Source organism: Muntiacus reevesi, chromosome 11 (genome assembly GCF_963930625.1).
Source record: "Muntiacus reevesi chromosome 11, mMunRee1.1, whole genome shotgun sequence".
Taxonomy (NCBI): domain Eukaryota; kingdom Metazoa; phylum Chordata; class Mammalia; order Artiodactyla; family Cervidae; genus Muntiacus; species Muntiacus reevesi.
This window is the reverse complement of record NC_089259.1, coordinates 47,258,550-47,282,324: the sequence shown is the minus strand read 5'-3', so window position 1 is coordinate 47,282,324 and position 23,775 is coordinate 47,258,550. Positions and strand designations below refer to the sequence as shown.

At 37.8% G+C, this 23,775-nt stretch overlaps 1 protein-coding gene across 2 annotated transcripts in view; it reads left to right on the top strand.

Moving 5' to 3' along the window:
• Positions 1-23,775, top strand: part of TBC1D4 (TBC1 domain family member 4) — a 203,388-nt gene that overhangs the window by 173,189 nt on the left and 6,424 nt on the right. For both annotated transcript variants that reach the window (XM_065901626.1, XM_065901627.1), the window contains 6 exons: positions 3,389-3,547; positions 7,763-7,921; positions 10,676-10,920; positions 15,654-15,813; positions 18,423-18,592; positions 22,944-23,120. In XM_065901626.1, the coding sequence (XP_065757698.1) occupies positions 3,389-3,547; positions 7,763-7,921; positions 10,676-10,920; positions 15,654-15,813; positions 18,423-18,592; positions 22,944-23,120 (1,070 nt within the window). The remainder of the gene's footprint in view (positions 1-3,388; positions 3,548-7,762; positions 7,922-10,675; positions 10,921-15,653; positions 15,814-18,422; positions 18,593-22,943; positions 23,121-23,775) is intronic.

Genomic DNA, 23,775 nt, shown 5'->3' with positions numbered 1-23,775 from the left:
CTCATTCTCCAACTGTATACACACTTTTACTAGAATAGCTACTGATGAAAATTGTTTCTAGTTCGTGAAGTGGTTATGACAGGGGAAAGGTTAGCCTAAGAAATTTGTATTTCTGTTTGACAGATTTAAAACATCAGATGTCTTTTGAGTATATTTGGGTGATAGAATAATAGAAGGTAATAGAATGTATATAATATGAAGTCAGTGGCTTTAATATGACTGAAAGTTTAACTTCTTTGTGTGTAATTTTAAAAAGACTTAAACATGAAAAAGTATGTTCTCTTCAAATATGATTTTCAAACTTCAGGCCAATGTTATTCATAATATGAGAAATATTCCTACTTCAAATAAATTATATTGTATCCAATTCAACTAATTACCTATTAACAAATCAAAGTGCTATGTTTTATTACTATTTTATAAATTTTCTATTTAAAAATCATATTGAAGTCATTAAAATTTTAATTGAACAGTTTGCTTGACTATTAAACTTATGAATACCAAATGCTTTAGAATGTGTTTTCCAGACTCTGAAATAATGATGTCATTTACCCCAGTACTGATAGAATCACACACAGGGAGGTGTGTAGACAGTACCAAAATCTGAAAAAGGTACTAAAGCCCTTATCTTGAGCAAATCACTTAATATAAAGGGCCTTTTTTTCACATTTATAAAATGAATGGTTTAGCTTATGTGGGCCTTTGACTTTTAAGATTATTGGAAAATATCTAGATTTTTCTCTGACTTGCTTTTATTATGTTGTTTTTCAACAAAGCTTCTTTTAGTATAGACAGGTATTCACATTTCTGTATTCACCATCTAAAGATTCCTCTTACTATATCTATTGTTCAACTAAAGTTTTTACTTTTTAGTTTGCTAGGGCACAATTTATTTTTGCTTAACACTATATTCTTAGCAGAATGAAAAGTTTGTAAGATTTTTAAATATCTGTAGGAAACAAATCTTCTTTTCTTTCAAATTAAAAAAGCAATTAATTGTTATTAACATAGATTTTAAAAGTTTGATGTGATAAATGATATGCCCACTCAAGTTTCCATAGATTTTGAAAGGAATTGAATTTATGTTTTTTGTAGTTGATTATATCTTGAACTAACTCATAAACAGAAGAAGAGGTTGAAAAAAGATGGTTGTCATTTTCTTAAAACATTTAAAGCATGAAATTGGATTTCATTAACAGGAGTATGTGCTGTAGAGTATTATATTAAATATTAATGGCTAATTTTAGAATCATAGACTGTTTGAACTGGAAATGGTCTTAGAGATTATTTAGCTCCCCTCGTCATTCTGCAGCTGAGTTAGTGACTAGCTTGGGGACACTAAGAAAATTAACCTAAGTTATACTGGCAAACAAGTACAAAAATTCCAGTTTATTTACCACAGTTTTTAGGCTTTTTCCCAGTACATCATATAGTATTTCTCAAATATATATGTTAATATAAAGAAATGGAATATTTTACTATAAATGACTGCATATTCTGTGTATTATATATGGCTGTATAAATTGACAGAATAAGAAAAGAGGTGACATTTAGAATATATGATCAGAAACCTTTGTCAATTCTGTTTTTATTTCTGTACTTAAGTAACAAAGATAAAAATAAATAGCTTAACACATTACAAATGCTAGTCAATGGATAAGCATTTTTTCATAGTTCCTTGTTCTTGCCTGGTTAACCAGGGCAGATATTAACTGTTCTTACTTAGCACTTTATCCTCAGGGTGTAGATGATGGTGATTATTATTTTAAATGAATAATGATCCAGAGAAGGTTGGAGAAAAAAATTCTGAGGAAATATTATGCTTCATCCATTATGAAAAATATAATTAGTAAAGTTATATGTAGGATTATGTTAATTACTAGCTTTCTCTATGATGATCCTAGAGAAATATAAAACAAATTGTTGCTGTTCAGTCGCCAAGTCATGTCCAACTCTTTGCAGTACCCCAGGCTTCCCTGTCCCTCACTATCTCCCAGAATTTGCCCAAGTTCATGTCCATTGAGTCGGTGGTGCCATCCAACCGTCCTATCCTCTGTTGCCCTCTTCTCCTTCTGCCTTCAATCTTTCCCAGCATCGGGGTCTTTTCCAATGACTCGGCTGTTCGCATCAGGTGGCCAAAGTATTGGAACTTCAACTTTAGCATCAGTTCTTCCAATGAATGTTCAGGGTTGATTTCCTTTAGGATTGACTGGTTTGATCTCCTTGCTGTCCAAGGGAATCTCAAGAGTCTTCTTCAGCATCAGAGTTCGAAAGCATCAGTTCTTTGGCAGATATTGAAAAGCAAAATTAAACTATGCTAGAAAGCCATCTAGTGGTATCTAGGAGGAATTTTTGGTAGTTTGATTTATCTTTTGATTATGTGTGGACGTTTAAGTAGTAATTTTTACTGCCCTGCCAGAATAGTAGTCTATTATAAGATGGTTTAATTCTTTTGAAATGGCTTCGAACACTGAGTAAAGAGTAATACTCATTCTGCTATTGTTTTTGTGCTGTCGAGGACTTTGGATGCCTGACAGAGATTTGTGTTGCAGGAGGTAAGATGGCTGAGCCCTGGAGCTTCAGTGATTACAGATTACATTTAGAGCTTCTGTTCCATGTGGTCCTAATGAGAGAGAAGAAATATGCTTCCATGTTTTTTCACCCTTCTCCCCTTTTGGAATCAATTCTTCAAGATAAAGCTGAGGTGTAGATACTGGTTGCTTTTATAACCATTTCTTTTAATGACCTCTGGGCTTAGATTTTAGACAATCAAGTCAAGAGAAAATTTTGTATTTTGAAAAATGAAAATGTTAATTTCAGTAAAATGGACTTTCCTCTTAAAGATTATTAAAAATGGACACAGGAATATGTAACCTATTGTCAGTGTGGTTAAAGATAGTGTGGGTAACTCTGGAAATAGTTATAGAAATTTATCAGGCTATCATGATCAAATATTTCTCAAATCAAGGTTAGCATGAAGCATTATTTTCTCATAGATATAGGATATAAAATATTAACATTTTAATGGTATTAACAATGATGCAAACTGTCACTTTTGTAGTTATGTATCACATTTGTCAAATATTTGAAATTTCTAGCCTGGAAAACATGGTTTGTTTTTTATGTTTAGGAGACTTGTTATCTGTAAGATATAGAGTAAAACCTCCTTAGAATTTATTCCTGTTTTTCTTTTTTTTAATATAGGAAATGACTCAAAATTTGAGAACTTTTCAAGTATCCTCCATTTTTTACAAAAATTTTCATTTTGAGAAAATGTTAGTGGTTGATTCCTGAAAGTCATATGCTGAGGTTTTACAAAGGCAAAAAAACATTACAAATTTTGTGTTTTAAAACGTATTAGTCTTAATGCAAACTCTTTCTTTCTTAGCAAGCAGAGATGAACTGCAATCCAGAAAAGTTAAATTGGATTATGAAGAAGTTGGTGCATGTCAGAAGGAGGTCTTAACAATCTGGGATAAGAAGTTGTTAAACTGCAGAGCTAAAATCAGATGTGATATGGAAGATATTCATACTTCTCTTAAAGAAGGTATTCTGGATCATCTTAATCATCTTTTTTTTTCTTTTTTTGAAAAGTTTCAGAGATTGTTTTGACTTGTCCAGCTTAAGCATAATTTTCCCTTTGTCTTTGCCTATAAAAAAAAGGAAAGTAGTTTGTTTCCTCCTGTAGTTAGTGACTATGTTGGTAGGAACGTGGTGCTAATGGCAGTCCTATCCCTGAGGAGATAGCAGGCACGTTTTCTACAATTTCCTGCCTCTTCAGTCAGCTGTTTTCAACTCAAGAGTTATCATTTACTGAGGAAAGAGCATATGCATTAGTACAAATCTTTGATCATATCCATAAAACTACCTCGAACTTATAAACTTAACTCATTCCCATTATTTGCTCAGAAGTACTTGTTTATATATATATGTTCACCTACATGTATGTGTTTATACAAATCTATATTATTAGCTAACAATCAGTTGTCCTACCATCTATTTTTTCTTTTATTTATTTTTGAAACATTGCTTTTATTCAGCCTTAAATTACACTGCAGCTTTGTCATATAAAATGACGTTTAAACATCTTAAATTTAAAACTAACGTGTGGGATCGGGTAGAGAGGGAGGTAGGAGGGGGGATCGGGATGGGGAATACATGTAAATCCATGGCTGATTCATGTCAATGTATGACAAAAACCACTACAATATTGTAAAGTAATTAGCCTCCAACTAATACAAATAAATGAAAAAGAAAAAGAAAAGAAAAGAAAAAAAGAAAACTAACGTGTAAATTGCTTACTTGCAGTTTCTGTGACTCAGATTCAATATATTAAAATGAGAATCTCTGTGGCCTGCTGGGTATAAAATAAAGATCCCAGTGTAACTTGATCATGAATCTTAAAAGCCTATGATAATGTGAAACTGTTGCATGATTAAGTTAAAATTAAGATTAATTTTGTAAGATGCTGTGTTTACAAACCTGGCACATGTTCTTTTTCCTTGAAGATATGGAAATCCCAAAGATTTCCACTGAATGCATTGCTTGGGAGAGAAAATAGTGGCTAATCAAATGAGATACAGATCACACTGTTCTTCGGTGTGACTTACAGAGATGTTTTAGAGGTGCTTATCTTCCCATTTCTTATAAAACAGAGTTGAAACTTCTTAGCACTGTGCCCAAAGCTCTCCTTGATCTCTCCTTCTTTCATTTCTTATCTCACTTTCTACCTTTCCTTACCTTGTAGCCTGTGCTCCGAAGATGCTAACTAATCTGCATCCCAGTATGGCACAGGCCATTTCTTTCTTTCTTTTTTTTTTTAAATAAAGATATTCTATGTTTTTTAAAAGCTTTACGTTTTTTGCTTTTCATATTAACCCCTAGTCTTTTTAAAAAATAATGTTTATTTATTTATTTTTGGTTGCTCTGGGTCTTCATTGCTGCTCACAGGCTTTGTCTAGTTGTGGTGAGCAGGGACTATTCTCTAACTGTAGTGCGTGGGTTTCTCATTGTTCTGGCTTCCCGTTGCAGGGCGTGGGCTCTAGGGTACTGGGCATCAGTAGCTGTGGCACATGGACTGAGTTACCTCTCAGCAGGTGGGGTCTTCCCGGACCAGGGATCCAACCCATGTCTCCTGCATGGGCAGGTGGATTCTTAACATTGGACCACCAGGGAAATCTCAGTGGCTCTTTCTTGATTAGATGCTCCAGCTTCCCTTCCCTCCCTCTTCTGTCCTCCCTACCTTCTCCCCATTTCCGGGCTCCCTTTCTTTCCATCACATCTTCTTCTCATTCCTCCTTTGTGCCCCTTTTTCTGCTCCTCTCAGGGCCTCCATACATTCTTCTTGCCAAAGTGAATGCTGCCTACACTCCCAGCCTGGAGAATCCTGTTCTCCCTCAGCTCTCAGTTTAAATACCATTTCCTCACAGTGCCTTCCCCCCCAACCCAAAATAAATTAGTTTTGCTTTGTTATTCTTTCTCATGAATTTTTTCCTTTAATTGTGCTTATCATAGTTTATAATTTTGTATCTATATGTTTATCTGTTAAATGTTTTCTCACCACCCCCCACACTTCTGGCACCTAAGACAGCATCTTACATATTATTTACTGAATGAATGAATGAGGCTAATTTTCCTGAAAATGGATTTTTTTCATCTCTCGGTGAGGTTTCTTCAAGGCCATGCTCTATGCTCTGCTATATGTTAGATGCTCAATAAATATTTAACTAAGGTGAATGACCAGACTTCTCTGGTGGTCCAGTGGTTAAGAATCTGCCTGCCTGTGCAGGGGCATGGATTTGTCCCCTACTCTGGGAAGGTTTTACAGTCTGTGGGGCAACTAAGCCCACCCACCACAGCTGCTGAGCCCACGCTATAGAGCCAATGCCCTGCAGCAAAAGCAGTAGCCACGATGAGAAGCGGACACACTGCAACAAAGAGAAAACAGCTGCCTTCTTGCTGCAGCTAGAGAAAGCCTGCATGCAGCAACGAAGACCCAACACAGCCAAAAATAAATGAATGAATGAATTACCTTTTTGAAATTGTTATTGGATGGTTAACATAACAGCCCTCTCCTTAACAGTGATCCGTTTAATGGGCTAATGAAAGTTACCCTCTAAAAATGACTTCTTATGTAAGATCATTCATTCATTCAACAAATATATCAGTAGCAAGGTATATTCTTGGACTTCATCATTCAGAGAAGTTATGAACATATGCTGATTATTCTCAGGGAGTTCACCGTCTAAGTGAGGAAACTAGGCAGACATACAGTGTAGCACTAACTCTAATCCAATATGCTAATGTTATAGTCTGAGTCACATAGTATGTGAGAAGGGAGTCTTACTCCTAGAGATGTTAGGGAGAGTGTCTGCAGAAGATTGGCATTCAGGTTCATCCCTAAAAGACAAATAGGAGATCAACTGGAGGAACTTGGAATTCCATAAAAGTAACAATAGAAATAAGAAACTGAAGGTCTGAAAATAACCATAAGCTTCTTGAGGATGTGAATACTTAGTGTATACTTAATATGGCAGAGAATGGAAGGTAATGGAACTAAGAATAGGAGTTTCAAAGCATACATGTTCAGGAGCCTGAGGTGTAGTTTTTGGGCAAGAATACTTCCAGCTTCTGCAGACTGTAACATTACATTCCAAAAAGATTAGTGCCATTAAACCTGCCTCTACCCCACTCAGGAACCTATCCCATATCTAGTTTTTTTGGACTGAAAGCAGTGTAGTAAAATTACCTTTCCTGAAGAGAATTGAATTATGTCCCTCCCAGTGCTTTACTTCATGTCCCTTAGCATAAAAAACAGTTTTAACATACTTTGAATTGCTTGTTTTTGGTTTTCAAGCACACTGGAGTTACTATTTCATTATACATGAATGAAGCCTTATATAGCCTAGCTACTTTCTTCTCAAAGGCTGAGTGATGTTCTGGAGCACTCCCTTTGTATTGCATTTACCGTTTTTATTTCATTTTTTTGTGGACCATAAAAATGCTATTTAATTATCTTTTACAAAGTTACTTTTTAATGACAGATATTTAGAAATCAGAGTATGAATATTAGCATTTGTTGCTGCTGCTGCTGCTGCTGCTAAGTGGCCTCAGTCGTGTCCAACTCTGTGTGACCCCAAAGATGGCAGCCCACCAGGCTCCCCCGTCCCTGGGATTCTCCAGGCAAGAACACTGGAGTGGGTTGCTGTATCCTTCTCCAGTGCATGAAAGTGAAAAGTGACAGTGAAGTTGCTCAGTCGTGTCCGACTCTTCTCGACCCCACGGACTGCAGCCCACCAGGCTCCTCCGTCCATGGGACTTCCCAGGCAAGAGTACTGGAGTGGGTCGCCAGTGCCTTCTCCTCTGTAAAGTATAGATAGTAGTAACTACCTGTCTCTTTAAGTTATTTTCTGAGCACCTGTGAATAGTTGAGGTGCAGTTTCTGCAATTGCAATGCTCAAAAGCACGTCCTCAATACATGTTGTATTAGGTTCTCAATCACTAGTGGCTGGTGTTCTTGTTAATATTGCCATTATTTCCTCATTATTTGAAGGTTTTTTTTTTAGTAAGGCAGCAGCTAGAGGATTAAACTTGTCAAAATCTGCTTGCATACTGTGTGGTTGTAGCGTGGCAGGACAGGTGTATGTAAGGCTGGCTGTGTGTGTGGTATGGCTGCCTGTTTGAAGCATTATGGTTAATCAGTTGTGACTTAGCAACTTCACTCCAGTCTTCAAGGCTTGCTTTCTTATCTCTTTGATTGCAGGTGTTCCCAAAAGTCGACGGGGAGAAATCTGGCAGTTCCTAGCTTTGCAATATCGTCTGAGACACAGATTGCCTAATAAACAACAACCTCCCGACATATCCTATAAAGAGCTTTTAAAACAGCTCACAGCTCAGCAGCATGCTATCCTGGTGGATTTAGGTATGTCTGCCATATTGATTCTAATTTATGAAAGTACACAGTAGGTCCTTTTTGTTGAGTTTTTCTTTTTTTAATTTGGTTTTTGGGGTTGATAAAGATGATCTGTTGGTCTGCAGAGCTGCTGACTTTGTTCTTTCCTGAGGGCATATCGGCCTTATGTCTGGTTGAAGATACCCTAAATGCCTGCATGTGGAGTGAAGTCTTTATCCTCAGACTTGTACTCTGAAAAGAGTCATCTTGTATTTGAATCATTATAAAGGTCATGTTCTCAGGTGCTCTCAGTTCTTGTTTTCTGAACAACTGACTTTTCTTTGGGATAGACAATTATTATTTCAGTCAGCACGGGTCTTGAAATAAGCTAGAGCAGGTTTAAAGGGGCACCAGAAAATTTAACAAAGCCTGCTACGTATTCCTGGGCATATTGCTGAAAACAAGATTTTGAATAAGGCTTTAAAAAGCAATACAGTATGTGGTCAGGTTGTGGAAAATCATGAATACATCTTTGGAGGATGAAATAAGAATTAGCTGTCCTACTGTTATGTGACTTTCCAGTGGCAGCATATTAAAAGCTGAGTTTCAAATAACTTATGGAAAGTAAAAATGGTGTAATAATTTTAAAAATTATGTTGTCTCTAATTTTTCTCTAAATTAATGTTATATTCTATTATTTAAAAATATGTAACTTACTGAATTAAATTGACATTGATATTTGAATTATCTTATATATATCCCCAAAAGTTGATTTATTTAAGGTGGCCAGATATGTTATTTCAGCCCATATGGGAAAACAAGGAATTACTTTACATTGAGAGGTCACTTCATTTCAGGTTATATAAAAATCACAGGGCAAAACTGAGCTCTGCTCGGTTGGATGACAAACAACTTCTGTTGGGAAAAGGCCAATTAAGTTAATATTTTTGGAGCCCAGTAGAATTGAAAAGGAGAATTTTACTGAGAAACTGGAAACTTCAGGTTTTGTCCTGACGCTACCACTGAACAGTTGTTTTAGGCAAATTACTTTGCTTCTGAGTTTCAATCCTCTCTCTTAAATGAGGACAGTGAACCAATCAATCACTGTGAATCCCTGCAGATGTGTGATTCTGTGACCGGAAATGGATAATGAGTCTAGAAATTGAGATGTTGAATTTAGAGCTAGTCAAGATATCCTAAAAGATAAGGAGATGATGAGATCATGTTACAGGGGGAAAAAAAAGCCTGGTCAGAAAAAAATGGAACCAGAATTAATGTCTTGGATGGACAACATATTTATAGTTTTCTGTAGCAAGCATTTTCAGTGAAAAAGTAAAATGATAATTTTAAAAATTGCCTATTTGACTTTGCTCATAGTCATCTGTGTTTCCTCAGCATGTTCTTGTTATTTTCTCATGTCTTCCCCTTTATTTGTTCTGCAGAAATAATCTTATCAGTTCCTGGGTGTGTGTGTGGGGGGGCGAATCACTTTTAAGCAATTCTGGTGGGAAACATTAAAAAATCTGGCCTTCTTACAAGTTCTAACCGTCGTGAGTAATCATTGCACAAGGAAGCTATTACTCCCTTCATTTTCATGACACATGGAAAGTCCCAAACCACTGTATACAATTTTAGGGGTGAAGATGGGTTTGTTTCAGTGGTTAGTACCAACTTTTTAGTGATTCAGGACTAACTTGCTTGCTGAAGTGTCTCTTTGGTAATTTTGTACACAGAAGTGAATTATAGAGGGCAATTTATTTTAAATCAGCTTGGCCCTTCACTATCCTTGGCCTTTTAGGATTATACTGAAAAGAAAAGAGGTCTGCATGGCTCATGGTTCAGTTCAGTTCAGTTCAGCCACTCAGTCGTGTCCGACTCAGGCATGGAGGTAGTTTAAGAAACAGAAAGTCAAGAATACTTGAAAAAAAACAAACAAAAAAAACTGGGGTATTTCCTGAATGATAGACTGATTATAAAAGAAAACAACCTGAAATAGTCCCTCGTCTGTCATAACATAAGAAAAGCAGGAAGGAATCTGCTATGGACTACTAAGATTTCTTCTTTAATTATATGATACCATCTGTAGAATTCTGATTTCAGTTGTAGTTCATCGCTAAATTGTGTTCAACTCTTTGTGACCCCGTGGACTGTGGCACACCAGACTCCTTTGTCTTCCTGTATCTCCTGGACTTTGCTCAAATTCATGTCCATTAAGTCGGGGATGCTATCAAATAATCTCATCCCCAATCTTCCCCTTCTCCTTTTGCCTTCAATCTTTCCCAGCATCAGGGTCTTTTCCAGAGTCAGCTCTTTGCATCAGCTGACTAAAGTACTGGAGCTTCAGCTTCAGTCCTTCCAGTGGATATTCAGGGTTGATTTCCTTTAGGATTGACTGGTTTGATTTCAGTTAGTGGGTGGTTTCTATGTGAACTTAGAATTAGCCTTGATTTACAATCAGAATAAGTTTTATATTCTATTCCCTGAGATCTTTCCTGAATATGTCTTTGATTTGTTTATGAACTTTTCCCCACCCTAAAAATAAGTGCTTATTAGCATCAGTTATTTGCTCCTCTATCATATACATGGAGATGGGGTGATGGTCTGGCAGGCAGGACTTGACTCTCTAGAGGGAGAAAGGCTCAGTTAGAGGGGTAGGTACTCCAGGCGATATTCAGTATTGGAAAAGAGCGTTGATTTATTCCTTGAAATTGCTTAATTGCAGTTTCACTCTGGACTCCAAAGCATCAGGGCATCTCAAAAATATTTTTCTTTTTTCTTCTGCAGGGAGAACATTTCCTACTCATCCTTACTTTTCAGCACAGCTTGGGGCAGGGCAGCTGTCGCTCTTTAATCTCTTGAAAGCCTACTCATTACTGGACAAAGAAGTGGGTTACTGTCAGGGGATCAGCTTTGTGGCTGGAGTCTTGCTTCTGCACATGAGTGAAGAGCAAGCCTTTGAAATGTTGAAATTCCTCATGTATGACCTGGGCTTCCGCAAGCAGTACCGACCTGACATGATGTCGCTGCAGGTGAGTGGTGGTTCTTCACAAGAAGCGGGGAAAAATCTTAGCGGAGCCCTCTTCTGATTTACAGTGAAGATTTAAAGAAATTTGGGCCCATCGTCTCGGAACGTGGATAAATGAAGAGGCATGTTTTAGTTCATGGTTTTAGTGTGGGATTTGCCATTTTGCTAAACCTGTAAGTGTCTGACACCCAGATGCAGAGTAACTTTTCCACAGTTTCTGAAGCAGATAAATAAGCCATTTGAGTGTGTCCTCAAGTCCCTATTTCTTAAATCTACTGGTTGCCTGGAGAAAGTATCATCTTTACTCACTTTCCCTCACCTTATCAGTTGAAAACAATCATAGATCTTTTATTTAAAAATCTAAAATTATAATGTCTTATTCTTTTATGTTGAGTGCATCAATGGCAGATATCCATATCATGTTTCTTCTCAAACTTTCTGTCTCCCCCCCACCTTAACTTAATAGTAGACAGGCCTTTATAGAGGAAAAGGTGTTCAGTGTCCAGGGGTGCTTTCTCAGTCTGCTTTTCTTATGTTCTGAAGAAGAACATTAAGATTTTTCAGTTAGGTAGTGTGTTCACTGCCATTGTTACATTTCAAGCATTCTATTTATATATTTCTCCTCTCTAGTTTAAACTTCACTTTCCTTAGTGTGCTGTTTTCAAACAAAAAGTTCAAATTTTCACTGTAGATACGATATCTTAAACAACCACTACCTTGAATTTAAAGCTTTCAGACATAAAAATATTAAGGAATACTTTAAAGAGAAAAATATGTCAGGGTTGTCCTCCTGTGAAATGAGGTAGACATGATGTCGAGTTTGTCATAATATTATACTTTAGATAAGAATTAAAATATTTTAAAGTGCTTTTAAAGTATACTTTTTCCTCGTTCCCAGTGATCAGCTTTTACATGTAGTATTTCAATCTTACCAATCCTTGGGCACAACGGGACTTTATTTTCACTTTATGAATGTTACAGTAAGTGGCATTTTCTTGAGCGAATGAGTAGAGAGGGAGTGCTCCATTTTTTATTATTAATACTTCTTCAAGATAGAATTTTTGGCAGGGAGATAGGGCTTTTCTCTCAATGTTGGGTTTCAGCTGTGAGTTCTTATGAAGGGTGTACAGAAATCCTGATTTCAGGGACAGTTCAATTCAGTCTCTCAGTCGTGTCTGACTCTTTGCGACCCCATGAATCACAGCACGCCAGGCCTTCCTGTCCATCACCAACTCCTGGAGTTTACTGAAACTCATGTCCATGGAGTCGGTGATGCCAGTCAGCCATCTCCTCCTCTGTCATCTCCTTCTCCTGCCCCCAGTCCCTCCCAGCATCAGGGTCTTTTCCAGTGAGTCGACTCTTCACATGAGGTGGCCAAAGTATTGGAGTTTCAGCTTCAGCATCAGTCCTTCCAATGAACACCCAGGACTGATCTCCTTTAGGATGGTCTGGTTGGATGTCCTTGCAGTCCAAGGGACTCTCAAGAGTCTTCTCCAACACCACAGTTCAAAAGCATCCATTCTTCAGCGCTCAGCTTTCTTCACAGTCCAATTCTCACATCCATGCATGACCACTGGAAAAACCATAGCCTTGACTAGACGGACCTTTGTTGGCAAAGTAGTGTCTCTGCTTTTTAATATGCTATCTAGGTTGGTCATAACTTTCCTTCCAAGGAGTAAGCTTCTTTTAATTCCATGGCTGCAGTCACCATCTGCAGTGATTTTGGAGCCAAAAAATTAAGTCTGACACTGTTTCCACTGTTTCCCCCTCTATTTCCCATGAGGTGATGGGACCAGATGCCATGATCTTAGTGTTCTGAATGTTGAACTTTAAGCTCTCCTCCTTCACTTTCATCAAGAGGCTTTTTAGTTCCTCTTCACTTTCTGCTGTATGAGTAGTGTCATCTGCATATCTGAGGTTATTGATATTTCTCCTGGCAATCTTGATTCTAGCTTGTGCTTCTTCCAGCCCATCGTTTCTCATGATGTGCTCTGCATATAAGTTAAGTAAGCAGGGTGACAATATACAGCCTTGACGTACTCCTTTTCCTATTTGGAACCAGTCTGTTGGTCCATGTCCAGTTCTAACTGTTGCTTCCTGACCTGTGTATAGGTTTCTCAAGAGGCAGGTCAGGTGGTCTGTTATTCCCATCTCTTTCAGAATTTTCCCCAGTTTATTGTGATCCACACAGTCAAAGGCTTTTGTATAGTCAATAAAGCAGAAGTAGATGTTTTTCTGGAACTTTCTTACTTTTTCAATGATCCAGTGAATGGTGGCAATTTGATCTCTGGTTCCTCTGCCTTTTCTATAACCAGCTTGAACATCTGGAAGTTCATGGTTCACGTATTACTGAAGCCTGGCTTGGAGAATTTTGAGCATTACTTTACTAGTGTGTGAGATGAGTGCAATTGTGTCGTAGTTTGAGCATTCTTTGGCATTGCCTTTCTTTGGGATTGGAATGAAAACTGATCTTTTCCAGTCCTGTGGCCACTGCTGAGTTTTCCAAATTTGCTGGCATATTGAGTGCAACACTTTCACAGCATCATCTTTCAGGATTTGAAATAGCTCAACTGGAATTCCATCACATCCACTAGTTTTGTTCATAGTGATGCTTTCTAAGGCCCACTTGACTTCACATTCCAGGATGTCTGGCTCTAGGTGAGTGATCTCACCATCGTGATTATCTGGGTCATGAACATCTTTTTTGTATATTTCTTCTGTGTATTCTTGTCACCTCTTCTTAACATCTTCTGCTTCTGTTAGGTCCATACCATTTCTGTCCTTTAATGAGCCCATCTTTGCATGAAATGTTCCCTTGGTATCTCTAATTTTCTTGAGATTTCTGGTCTTTCCCTGTTCTTTCTCTGTATTGTTTTCTTCTATTTCTTTGCATTGATCACTGAGGAAGGCTTTCTTATCTCTCCTTGCTATTCTTTGGAACTGTGCATTCAAATGGGTATATCTTTCCTTCTCTCCAGCAGGCACTCACCTTATCTGTAAAATGAGGAGGTTGAGGGCTGTTTTAACTATGGACAGTCCATGATATTTGTGTCTTCTGTTTTCTGTGCTAAGTGTAAAGCATCTTTTTATCTGAAATCTTTGGTCTCTGCTTTTTCTCCCCCAGTCTCTGCATCTTCCTTCCTCCAGTTCTGTCTCTTCCATTGGAAGATTTTCATGTTATCTCTAAGATAGAATTGAAAACTTATGTATTATTAGCAAATGGCATCTTGTTATGAAAGTTTGTTTGGAAGGAAGACTGAATTATATTTTATTTGTCAAAAGAAATTTAATGTAAATATACCTTGGTGGAAGAAATATTCTTAACCCCCAGTTTAGAATGTAGGGAAAAAATAAGGTTCTACTAAAAAAGAAAAAAAAAACCATATTGCTTCTGTGTTAAGATATTGGATGAACAAGGACAGAATGTTTTTGATGATAGGCTTTCTTTTTATTCTGCTAATTAGATGTTTTTGATTTTTGTACTACCAACACCACCAATACTTAGAGTCAGTATGTCTAGTTTCTAAACTGTAAGTGGCCTAATGGAAATAAATTATGATGTTTTTTCAACATGACTTAATGAGATTATAATCTCATTTTTTTAACTTCTTTGCTTGACTGCTGCTAAACTTATTTTATATTTATGACTTCCAGTGGCTCTTTACTTCTTTCCTTTTACAGCTTGTGTGGAACCTTAGTTTCCCCAGATAGAGATCAAACATTTGCTATATTTGTGTAGAGTACTTTGATTTTTAGTTTTGTGCTCTTAAAAACAGTTGAATTCATAATATAGTTGGTTATTTTAAGCCATTTTTATACTACTTAAGAATGATATTTTGATGATATCTAGATATCTGCTAGATATAGGAAAATGTTGAGTGTATTTAACACTAAAAAGTCAAGCTGATATAACTGATTAAGGACTCACGACTCAATCTGTTACTGTGTAGATAAAAATTTAAATTAAAGCACAAATCATAGATTTGTTTATTATTTGCTACTGCTATACTTTTAACTACCCACATGTAAGACTTTAAAAGTTACTATAAACTGTCTTTATAATTTTTTAAAATATGAGTAATCAGCTCAGTAGCCAAGTAAAATAATTTCTTTCAGTACTATAAACATTCGGACTGCACTTTTTGCTTTAGTCTCCTTTGTCAAGAGAAAATATGCTGCTGGAATATCTTAGAAATCACAGCTCAGGTTTCTGGCTCCTTATCCTTCTAAGCCTGACAGTATCCTAGCAGTGCAGATTGCCTGGTGGTTTCTGTCATAAATTCAATGCTGGACCCAGCAAAGAGAGACAAGTTCTTGCCTCTGAGCTAGAATGTGGTAGATTCTTTTAAATGGAAGCTTTTCTGGAACTGGTCTGAAATTAGAGTTGACCTTCCATGAGAGTCCTGAGCCAGGACAGTTCTGATTAAATTCCAAAAGCCATACTTTGCTATAGGAGGAATAATTACCATTTCCATGTATACATGGCAATACCAAAACACACGTGATAGAGAAATGTGCTCTCTCGTCATAGATGGACTTAAAATGACTTGCTTTATGATCTCAGTTAAATGAACTTGGATCTGTTAACTTTAACCTAATAAAAAAACAATACTGCTTTTGTTTCTCTAATATACATGAATTAGTTATTAAATATTAGAGTAATGAAATTAAACAGTATTTTATGTGTACTCAGATAAATGCATAATATTTTATTTTTCTTCTCCACATTAACTTTAGATTCAAATGTACCAACTGTCCAGGCTCCTTCATGATTATCACAGAGATCTCTACAATCATCTTGAAGAAAATGAAATCAGCCCCAGTCTTTATGCTGCCCCCTGGTTCCTCACATTGTTTGCCTCTCAATTTCCATTAGGATTTGTAGCCAGAGTGTTTGGTAAGAGATGCCGATGATCAATTGGAACAGTGTTATTTATTCCAAGGGGTATGCTTCTAGCCATAAGGTGCTCCAATTGTTTTATCTAGCATCACACAGAATCACAAATTGCTAATGGAATTTAATTAATATCCCTGGCTCCATTCTGAGAGTAATTTGAAACCATATTGGTCTTAAATTAAAATGCAAAGGGATGAAGAGTTGAGCTCCTGTATTTGAGTAAACTATAATGGAATTCTTATTTTCATTTATACCCAAAAAAATCACAGTATAATTTTTAAAAAGTGTGAACTAAAGATTTCTACTGTATAATTTTTTCAGATTTTTATATACATCTTTCCTACCGCTTTTGTTTTTCCTTCCCCATTGTCCTCTTCAACCTGGATTCAAAACACAGAGAAACATGTTCTCTGACTGGGTTCATGGAAGCACGTCTTTCAATGTTGTTTCTAATGGCACTTGTTAGTGTGACTTTTTATTGTTAACAAGGTAATTGGAATTCCGGTTTCATTGCTTTAAGCGCCCTCCTATCATGCCAGTACAGGGGTGCTGCCCATCTCCAACCCTGCGCGCACAGCTGGTTGGGCCCAGGGCAAGGTGTTGAGTTGCCACTTTTGCTCCACAGTGTAGTAAAAAGAGAGTGTAACACAGCTTATGTTACCTTATGAGGCTTTTAAATCTATCATGCCTCTTTAGTTAGGTTTGTCTAAATCTGTTATTTAAAAAGCAAACCAGCTTTTTAAACCAGCTTGATGACCTTAGAAGAGGCTTCCAGTTTTTATGTTCCACTCATCTATCTGGTACCCATAGTGCAAGTAGACAGTGTTTATAACTGTGCTTTTGCCAAATTAGAGCTCTTGGTCAAATTGTAAGTATTGGCCTGATTGTAGGTCATTACCAGGATTTAAAAAAATGAACTAAAATAGAATAAAGAGAATATATCAGTTATAGGGAAAAAAATGTTATTTGGAGAAACTTCAAATTTGAAGATATATCCTCCTCCAGGGGATCTTCCCAACCCAGGGATTGAACCCAGGTCTCCTGCATTGTGGCCAGATTCTTTACCATCTGAGCCACCAGGGAAGCCCGAAGATATATTAATACATGTAATATGTATACATGACACCAGATTACAGTGTACCATGTCATTCCTATCGGTGACTGTGGTTTTACAAATTAGATACTGCATTAGCGCGGATACAATTTATAGACAAAGTGCAACAAATGAGTAAAACGAGGATGCCCAGAATCAAATATTTAGCATTTTTCCATTTTTTTTATTGAGTGTACACGATTGCTTTTTCTTCAGGGAAGTCTTCTTTGGAGCTTGGGTTTCTATTTATAGGACTCTATATTTATAGGATTTATAATTTATAGGATTCTATAAATCCTTTCACTTATATATTTTCTTATCAGGAAATAGCTTATCAAATCTAAAATGATATTTAGGGTATCTCTCTCTGACTTAACCTAGGAAGCGTGAATTCAGGAAACATATCTCCCCAGTCATCTGCTTTTTGCTAAGAGAATATGAATGATGCTGTCAGCTCTACAGTGGGCACTCCATTCTTAGAACTGAGCGAAGCACAGAGACTGTCAGCAAAGGGAAAGATGTGTGAGCAAGAAGAATGACCATGTTTGAAGTGACTGTTTCATGGTTCCCTCATTTTTAACAACCCCCTCTTGTTAATTGCTGACTACAGAATGGCGTGGATTGAGAGGAACGCTCATACAAAACTATTTAGTACTTTTCAAAACTATTGTGTGTTTACATTTGTTTGGAGAAAAGTTCAGAGTTAGGGCGAGGCTCTGGTGGCTCAGACATGAAGCGTTTGCCTGCATTGCAGGAGACTTGGATTCGATCCCTGGGTCAGGCAGATCCCCTAGAGAAGGACATGGCACCCCACTCCAGTACTCTTGCCTGGAAAATCCCAAGGACAGAGGAGCCTGGTAGGCTACGGTCCATGGGGCCGCAAAGAGTTGGACAAGGCAGAGCACCTTCACTTTCACTTTCAGAGTTAGGGTAGCCTTTCTTCTTTTTCTCTTCTGATTTAGGTTATACACTGATTTTGATTGTTCTTTTAAAGTTTTTTTTTTTTCTTTAGTTTTTTTGTCTAGTACAGGTTTAATTACATATTAACTGGCTCTTGTAGTTTTTTATTATGGTAATGAGAGTTTAAATAATCCTAAGCTATTGACTATGTTGATTTGTTTTTGTATTCTCCTCATGAAGAAAATCTAAATATCAGTTTCCATTAAATTTGCAACTAAAAATTATAAGTATGTGGACAAACAAATACATAATTTATCTTTTTCTTTTTACCCTGACCTTATCTGAGGTTCTTAAATAAGTAAGAAGAATAGTTAAACAACTGTTTATTTGTTTGGGGCATATTATTATTTATTTCAAATCTAGGCTAATTTGACCAGTTTTATTTTGCATAAATATTCTGTGGTTCTGTTGCAGTAATTAAAACAACCACTATACACACACACACACACACACACACACACACACTCAAAAAAACCCATTAACACACAGAGGTCACTTTTTACAATAGTAGAGGCTTAATTTTGATCATGAAAATTATATATCTTTTTCTTTTCAGATATTATTTTTCTTCAGGGAACTGAAGTTATATTTAAGGTTGCCCTAAGCCTGCTGAGCAACCAAGAGACACTCATAATGGAATGTGAAAACTTTGAGAATATTGTTGAATTCCTTAAAGTCACACTCCCCGATATGAATTCATCTGAAATGGAAAAAATAATCACCCAGGTATGATTTAAATGATAATAATAAGGTATAAGGTTATATAGCAGTTTCTCTACTAATTATATTACTAAATGTTTTAGCATAAGCGTGTATTTTGCTTGACCGTTTTGAAATTTGATCAGATTCACTTTATCTAGAAATGAAGCTGTTGTGTAGTTTCTCTTGTGACGTCCTGTGGCTGTGCTCAGGCAAGGTGATTCAGTCCTTGCCTGTGATGATTCATGAGTTTTTCAGTTTAGATCGGTGGTAAGACTGAAGGCAGAACTGAGAGAGTTAGGAAGACCTAATAAATGAATAAGCTGAGACTCACTTAGCTTTGTAACGTTGTTGTGTGTGTTAGTCACTTAGCTGTGTCCGGCTCTTTATGATTCCGTGGACTGCAGCCCACTAAGCTTCTCTATCCATGGGATTTCCCAGGTGAGAATACTGGAGTGGGTTGCCATTCCCTTCTCTAGGGGATCTTCCCTACCCAGGGATCGAACCTGAGTCTCCTGCATTGGCAGGCGTATTCTTTACCGTCTGAACCACCAATTCTGTTTTAGAATATATAAGGAGTACGCATGACAGGAATTAAGACTGGAGTTAGACAATCTTGGATTCCCCATCAACTTCCAGATCTTTTGTTAGTGTTCTGTCTTGTCACTATAACCTTCTGAACCCTAGTGTTCTTACCTGCAAATTGGGACAGTTCTGACCCAAGAGGTTTTGTGAGGCTTAAATGAGACTTGCTTTATTAGTCAGGGTCCCTTGCAGGAAACAGAATTTACCTCCAGTAACTCAAGGGAGGGTACCATTTACAGGAGTGCAGGCAAGATTAAGGGAACAAGACACAATGTCCAGGTGCGTAGGAACCAGTGACAGAGGGAACCGTTCATATCCCTGGCACTGCATCAGGAGAGGGAGGATATGATGGTGCTGCCAGGCCCCATGAGTGCCGGAAGTCTGGAGGCAGGCTCTCTGGAGGTTCTGTGCTCTTGGTGAGCAAGGCAGGGAAGGAGTGGGGAAGAAGTTACCTACCTCTTTCTTCTGCCCCATTTGATCTCCTGATGACCTTTGCCATTGGCTGTACCCAACCAGAAGTCATGCAAAACGCTGGGCTGGATGAAGCACAAGCTGGAATAAGATTGTCAGGGGAATTATCAGTAACCTCAGATATGCAGATGACACCACCCTTGTGGCAGAAAGCGAAGAAGAACTCAAGAGCCTCTTGATGAAGGTGGAAGAGCAGAGTGAAAAAGCTGGCTTAAAACTCAACATTCAGAAAACTAAGATCATGGCATCTGGTCCCATCACTTCATGGCAAATAGATGGGGAATCAGTGGAAACAGTGAAGACTTTATTTTGGGGGGCTCCAAAATCACTGCAGATGGTGATTGCAGCCATGAAATTAAAAGACGCTTACTCCTTGGAAGGAAAGTTATGACCAACCTAGACAGCATATTAAAAAGCAGAGACATTACTTTGCCAACAAAAGTCCATCTAGTCAAAGCCATGGTCTTTCCAGTAGTCATGTATGGATGTGAGAGTTGGACTATAGAGAAAGCTGAGTGCCGAAGAATTGATATTTTTGAACTGCGGTGTTGGAGAAGACTCTTGAGAGTCCCTTGGACTACAAGCAGATCCAACCAGTCCATCCTACAGGAAATTGGTCCTGAATATTCATTGGAAGGACTGATGAAGTTGAAACTCAAATATTTGGCCTTCTGATGCGAAGAACTGACTCCCTGGAAAAGACCCTGATGCTGAGAAGGATTGAAGGCAGGAGGAGAAGGGGACGGCAGAGGATGAGATGGTTGGATGGCATCACCAACTCAATGGACATGAGTTTGAGTAAACTCCAGGAGTTGGTGATGGACAGGGAGGCCTGATGTGCTGCAGTCCATGGGATCACAAAGAGTCGGACATGACTGAACAACTGAACTGAACTGAACCAGAAGTCAGCAGGAAGGAAAGTGTGGGGAATGCAGGTCAGAGCGGTCTGCCTCCTAGGGTACCAAGAATGGATGAGGGCAGAGAATGGAAGCAAATGGAGGGTAATCAGCATATCATATACCTAGTCCCTGATTCTTCATAGGGACCAGGTAAGTGGCAGTTATATATTGTTGTTCAGATAACATGAATATACTCAAGACCATATTTGTAAATAAAGCAATCATGCCTTATGAGTACTGATAAAATTTACCACTTTCCAAGAGGCCCTTGGGATAGCAGATAAAAGACAGAGTTTAAACTAAGAGAAAGGGAGTCTGAGATCTTGTGCTACTTTTCAGCTATCTGCTAGCTGTGTGACTTTGGGCAAGTGAGGGCAACCTCTCTGAGTCTCAACTTCCTTCTCTACAGAATGGGAATGTCATTGTTTTTAGGGGTAAATGTAACCAACTCAGCTGAAGAATTTTGTATCATTCAGTCTCTAACAAGAACTCATTTTGTTATATGTAAAACTTTCTTTCTACCACATGTGTGGAATTGAAATCACAAGTTGATTATTCTGTAAATACCTGTGAATATTTTTTATCTGTTAAGATGCTCTGGAAATAGAAAAATATAAATTTTATTTACATATCCACTTACTCCCTAATTCTTCAGAAATATCTTTTGGGCAAGTAGTCAGAGATTGTGGTTTTAGAGAGAGATGAGGTCTGATTTGAAATTAGATCACTTCTCTTTTCTAAGATTAATGAGGGAATTGTCTAGCTTTAGAGACTATTGCTATGGTTATTTGATAGAAGTTATAGGCTGGTAGATTTGGACTTGATATTAGAGATAACTTTCTAGCCAATAGAATTGATTAACTATGGAATAATACTTTGGACAGCTGATGTGAAGAGCTGACTCATTGGAAAAGACCCTGATGCTGTGAAAGATTGCAGGCAAGAGGTGAAGGGGACAGCAGAGGATGAGATGGTTAAATAGCATCATCGACTCAATGGACATGAATCTGAGCAAACTCTGGGAGATAGTAAAGGACAGGGTCACCTAGCATACTGCAAAGAGTAGGTTTCAAAGAGTAGGACACAACTTAGAAATTGAACAAAAATGAACTATTAATATTAAAGGAGACTTTGATGAGTTTTGTTTACTGTAAAAATGCAAATAATGCAGAACAGCACAAAGAAGAAAGTAAAGTTACAAATCTCAATAACTTGAGATTTAAAACATCTTAAACATACTCTTAGAATCTCTGATTATACCATACTGCTGTTGTGTAATGACTTTTTATTAAAATATTTGTAGAGTATTGGACATTTTTGCATGCCAATAAATATATCCATGCTCTCATTTTTAATGGTTGTATAGTAGTCCGCTGTGTTCATTCTCACTGGGTAGGGGAAAAAAAGATGCTTGTTTAAAAAGAATAACCATATTGTCTGGAAATATCACTTCAATTCTAAGATTTGAGTATCTCTAATAGTAGTGCAAATAAGTCAGTGAGATTTTTTGTGGCTTCTTCTCTCCCAACAGTGTTAGTGTGGATACCAATGCTTAAATGGCAGCTGACTTTCTCTTGCAAGTTTAGACTAAGGAGGAGTTACTTGTTCTCTAACTTCGAAGCAAACTGTCTCCCTAATGGGTGACAATATGGGACACCAGAGGCAGCTGCAATTAAACAGCTCTGTACAGTGTCCCCTTCCCAAGTGGCTCAGTGCCTCAGAATACACCTGCCAATGCAGGAGACGTGGGTTCGAGCCCTGGGTCGGGAAGATCCCCTGGAGAAGGAAATGGCAACCCACTCCAGTATCCTTGCCTGGGAAACCCCATGACAGAGGAACAGTCCATGGTGTCACAGAGTTGGACACAACTGAGCGATTGAATACGTATGTGTAGTTCCCACAGTGTGCAATTTTAAAAGATTCTCTCTCTGGTATGATATGTTAGTGAATTCTAGGAGACTTGCATGGATTAGAAAATGGATGAAAATATTTAGTACAAGCCCTTTCTACATCCTTGACAAATAATTAGAAGGGCATTTGATCTTATTATTATAGAAATACCCTCTGCAGTTTTTTTTATTAACCAGCAAAGATGATCTCCAACTTGTATGAGAGTTACTCAGTAACTCATGTTTATCTGGTAGGCTACACTTTGGGAGACCATTCCTAGATTATGTATATTTTGGTTGCAAAATATCTTTGGATGTTAACTTTCTCTAGTGTCTTGGCCTCCTCATGAGAATGTTTCAATTGTATAGGAATCATCTGTTTGTCCTTATTTGACAGTCACACCTGTTACAGTTCCCTTTGTTTGGTATGTCATGCTGTTCCTTATTAAGAAGTATTGGGAAATGTACCTTAGATGCACAGATGTATCTTTGTGAACATCCTGAAGGTTGAACTGACCCCTGTGTTCACTGCAGGTTTTTGAGATGGATATTTCTAAACAGTTACATGCCTATGAGGTGGAGTATCACGTGCTGCAGGACGAGCTCCAAGAATCTTCCTATGCCTACGAGGAGAGCGAACCCATGGAGAAGCTAGAGAGGGCCAACAGCCAACTGAAAAGACAGAACATGGACCTTCTAGAAAAATTACAGGTAAAGAGAGAACGGTTTGACCAAAAAAGCCCTTGAGTGCCTCCTCTCCTGCATAGAGCCATACCAGGAAGGATAGAGCTGTGGTGTCCTTGAGCCATTGCTGACTATTGACCTGTGCATCACATTGTGTCCAAGTGCCCTGGGGGCTACAAATGCACATGCTGATTTAAGTATCAGTTAGGAGAGAAAATCTCCTCTCACAAAATAATTAAATGGCAGTTCCGAGCAGAATCTGATTAAAAACTTAGTGGGTATTGCACATGTTTGGTTTAAGTTCAAGTTGGGAGGGACTGACTTGAGGAAACTGGAAAAGCTCTGGGGGTCTTGAGGCTTGAGCTGGACTCTAGAGGCTTGGTGGGAGGAATGAGTGAGGAGTGGAGAGTGTTGAAAGCCAGATGATAAGTCAGAACTTAGAGGAAACTTAAATCCATTTAAGATTTACGTTGGGGAGAAGTGGGGTAAACATGATGGAGGCAGATTTCAGGGTCAAGAAGAAGAACACAGCTTTTAATCATGTTGAGAAAGGAATCTCTCAAAATTTTTCAACCATACTTTAGAACGATAAATCTGGAAAAACCTTGATGAGGACAGATTAGAATGGGGAGAGAAGGTAGGGAGACCAGCTAGCAATTATTTCATAGAAATCTGATTGGGG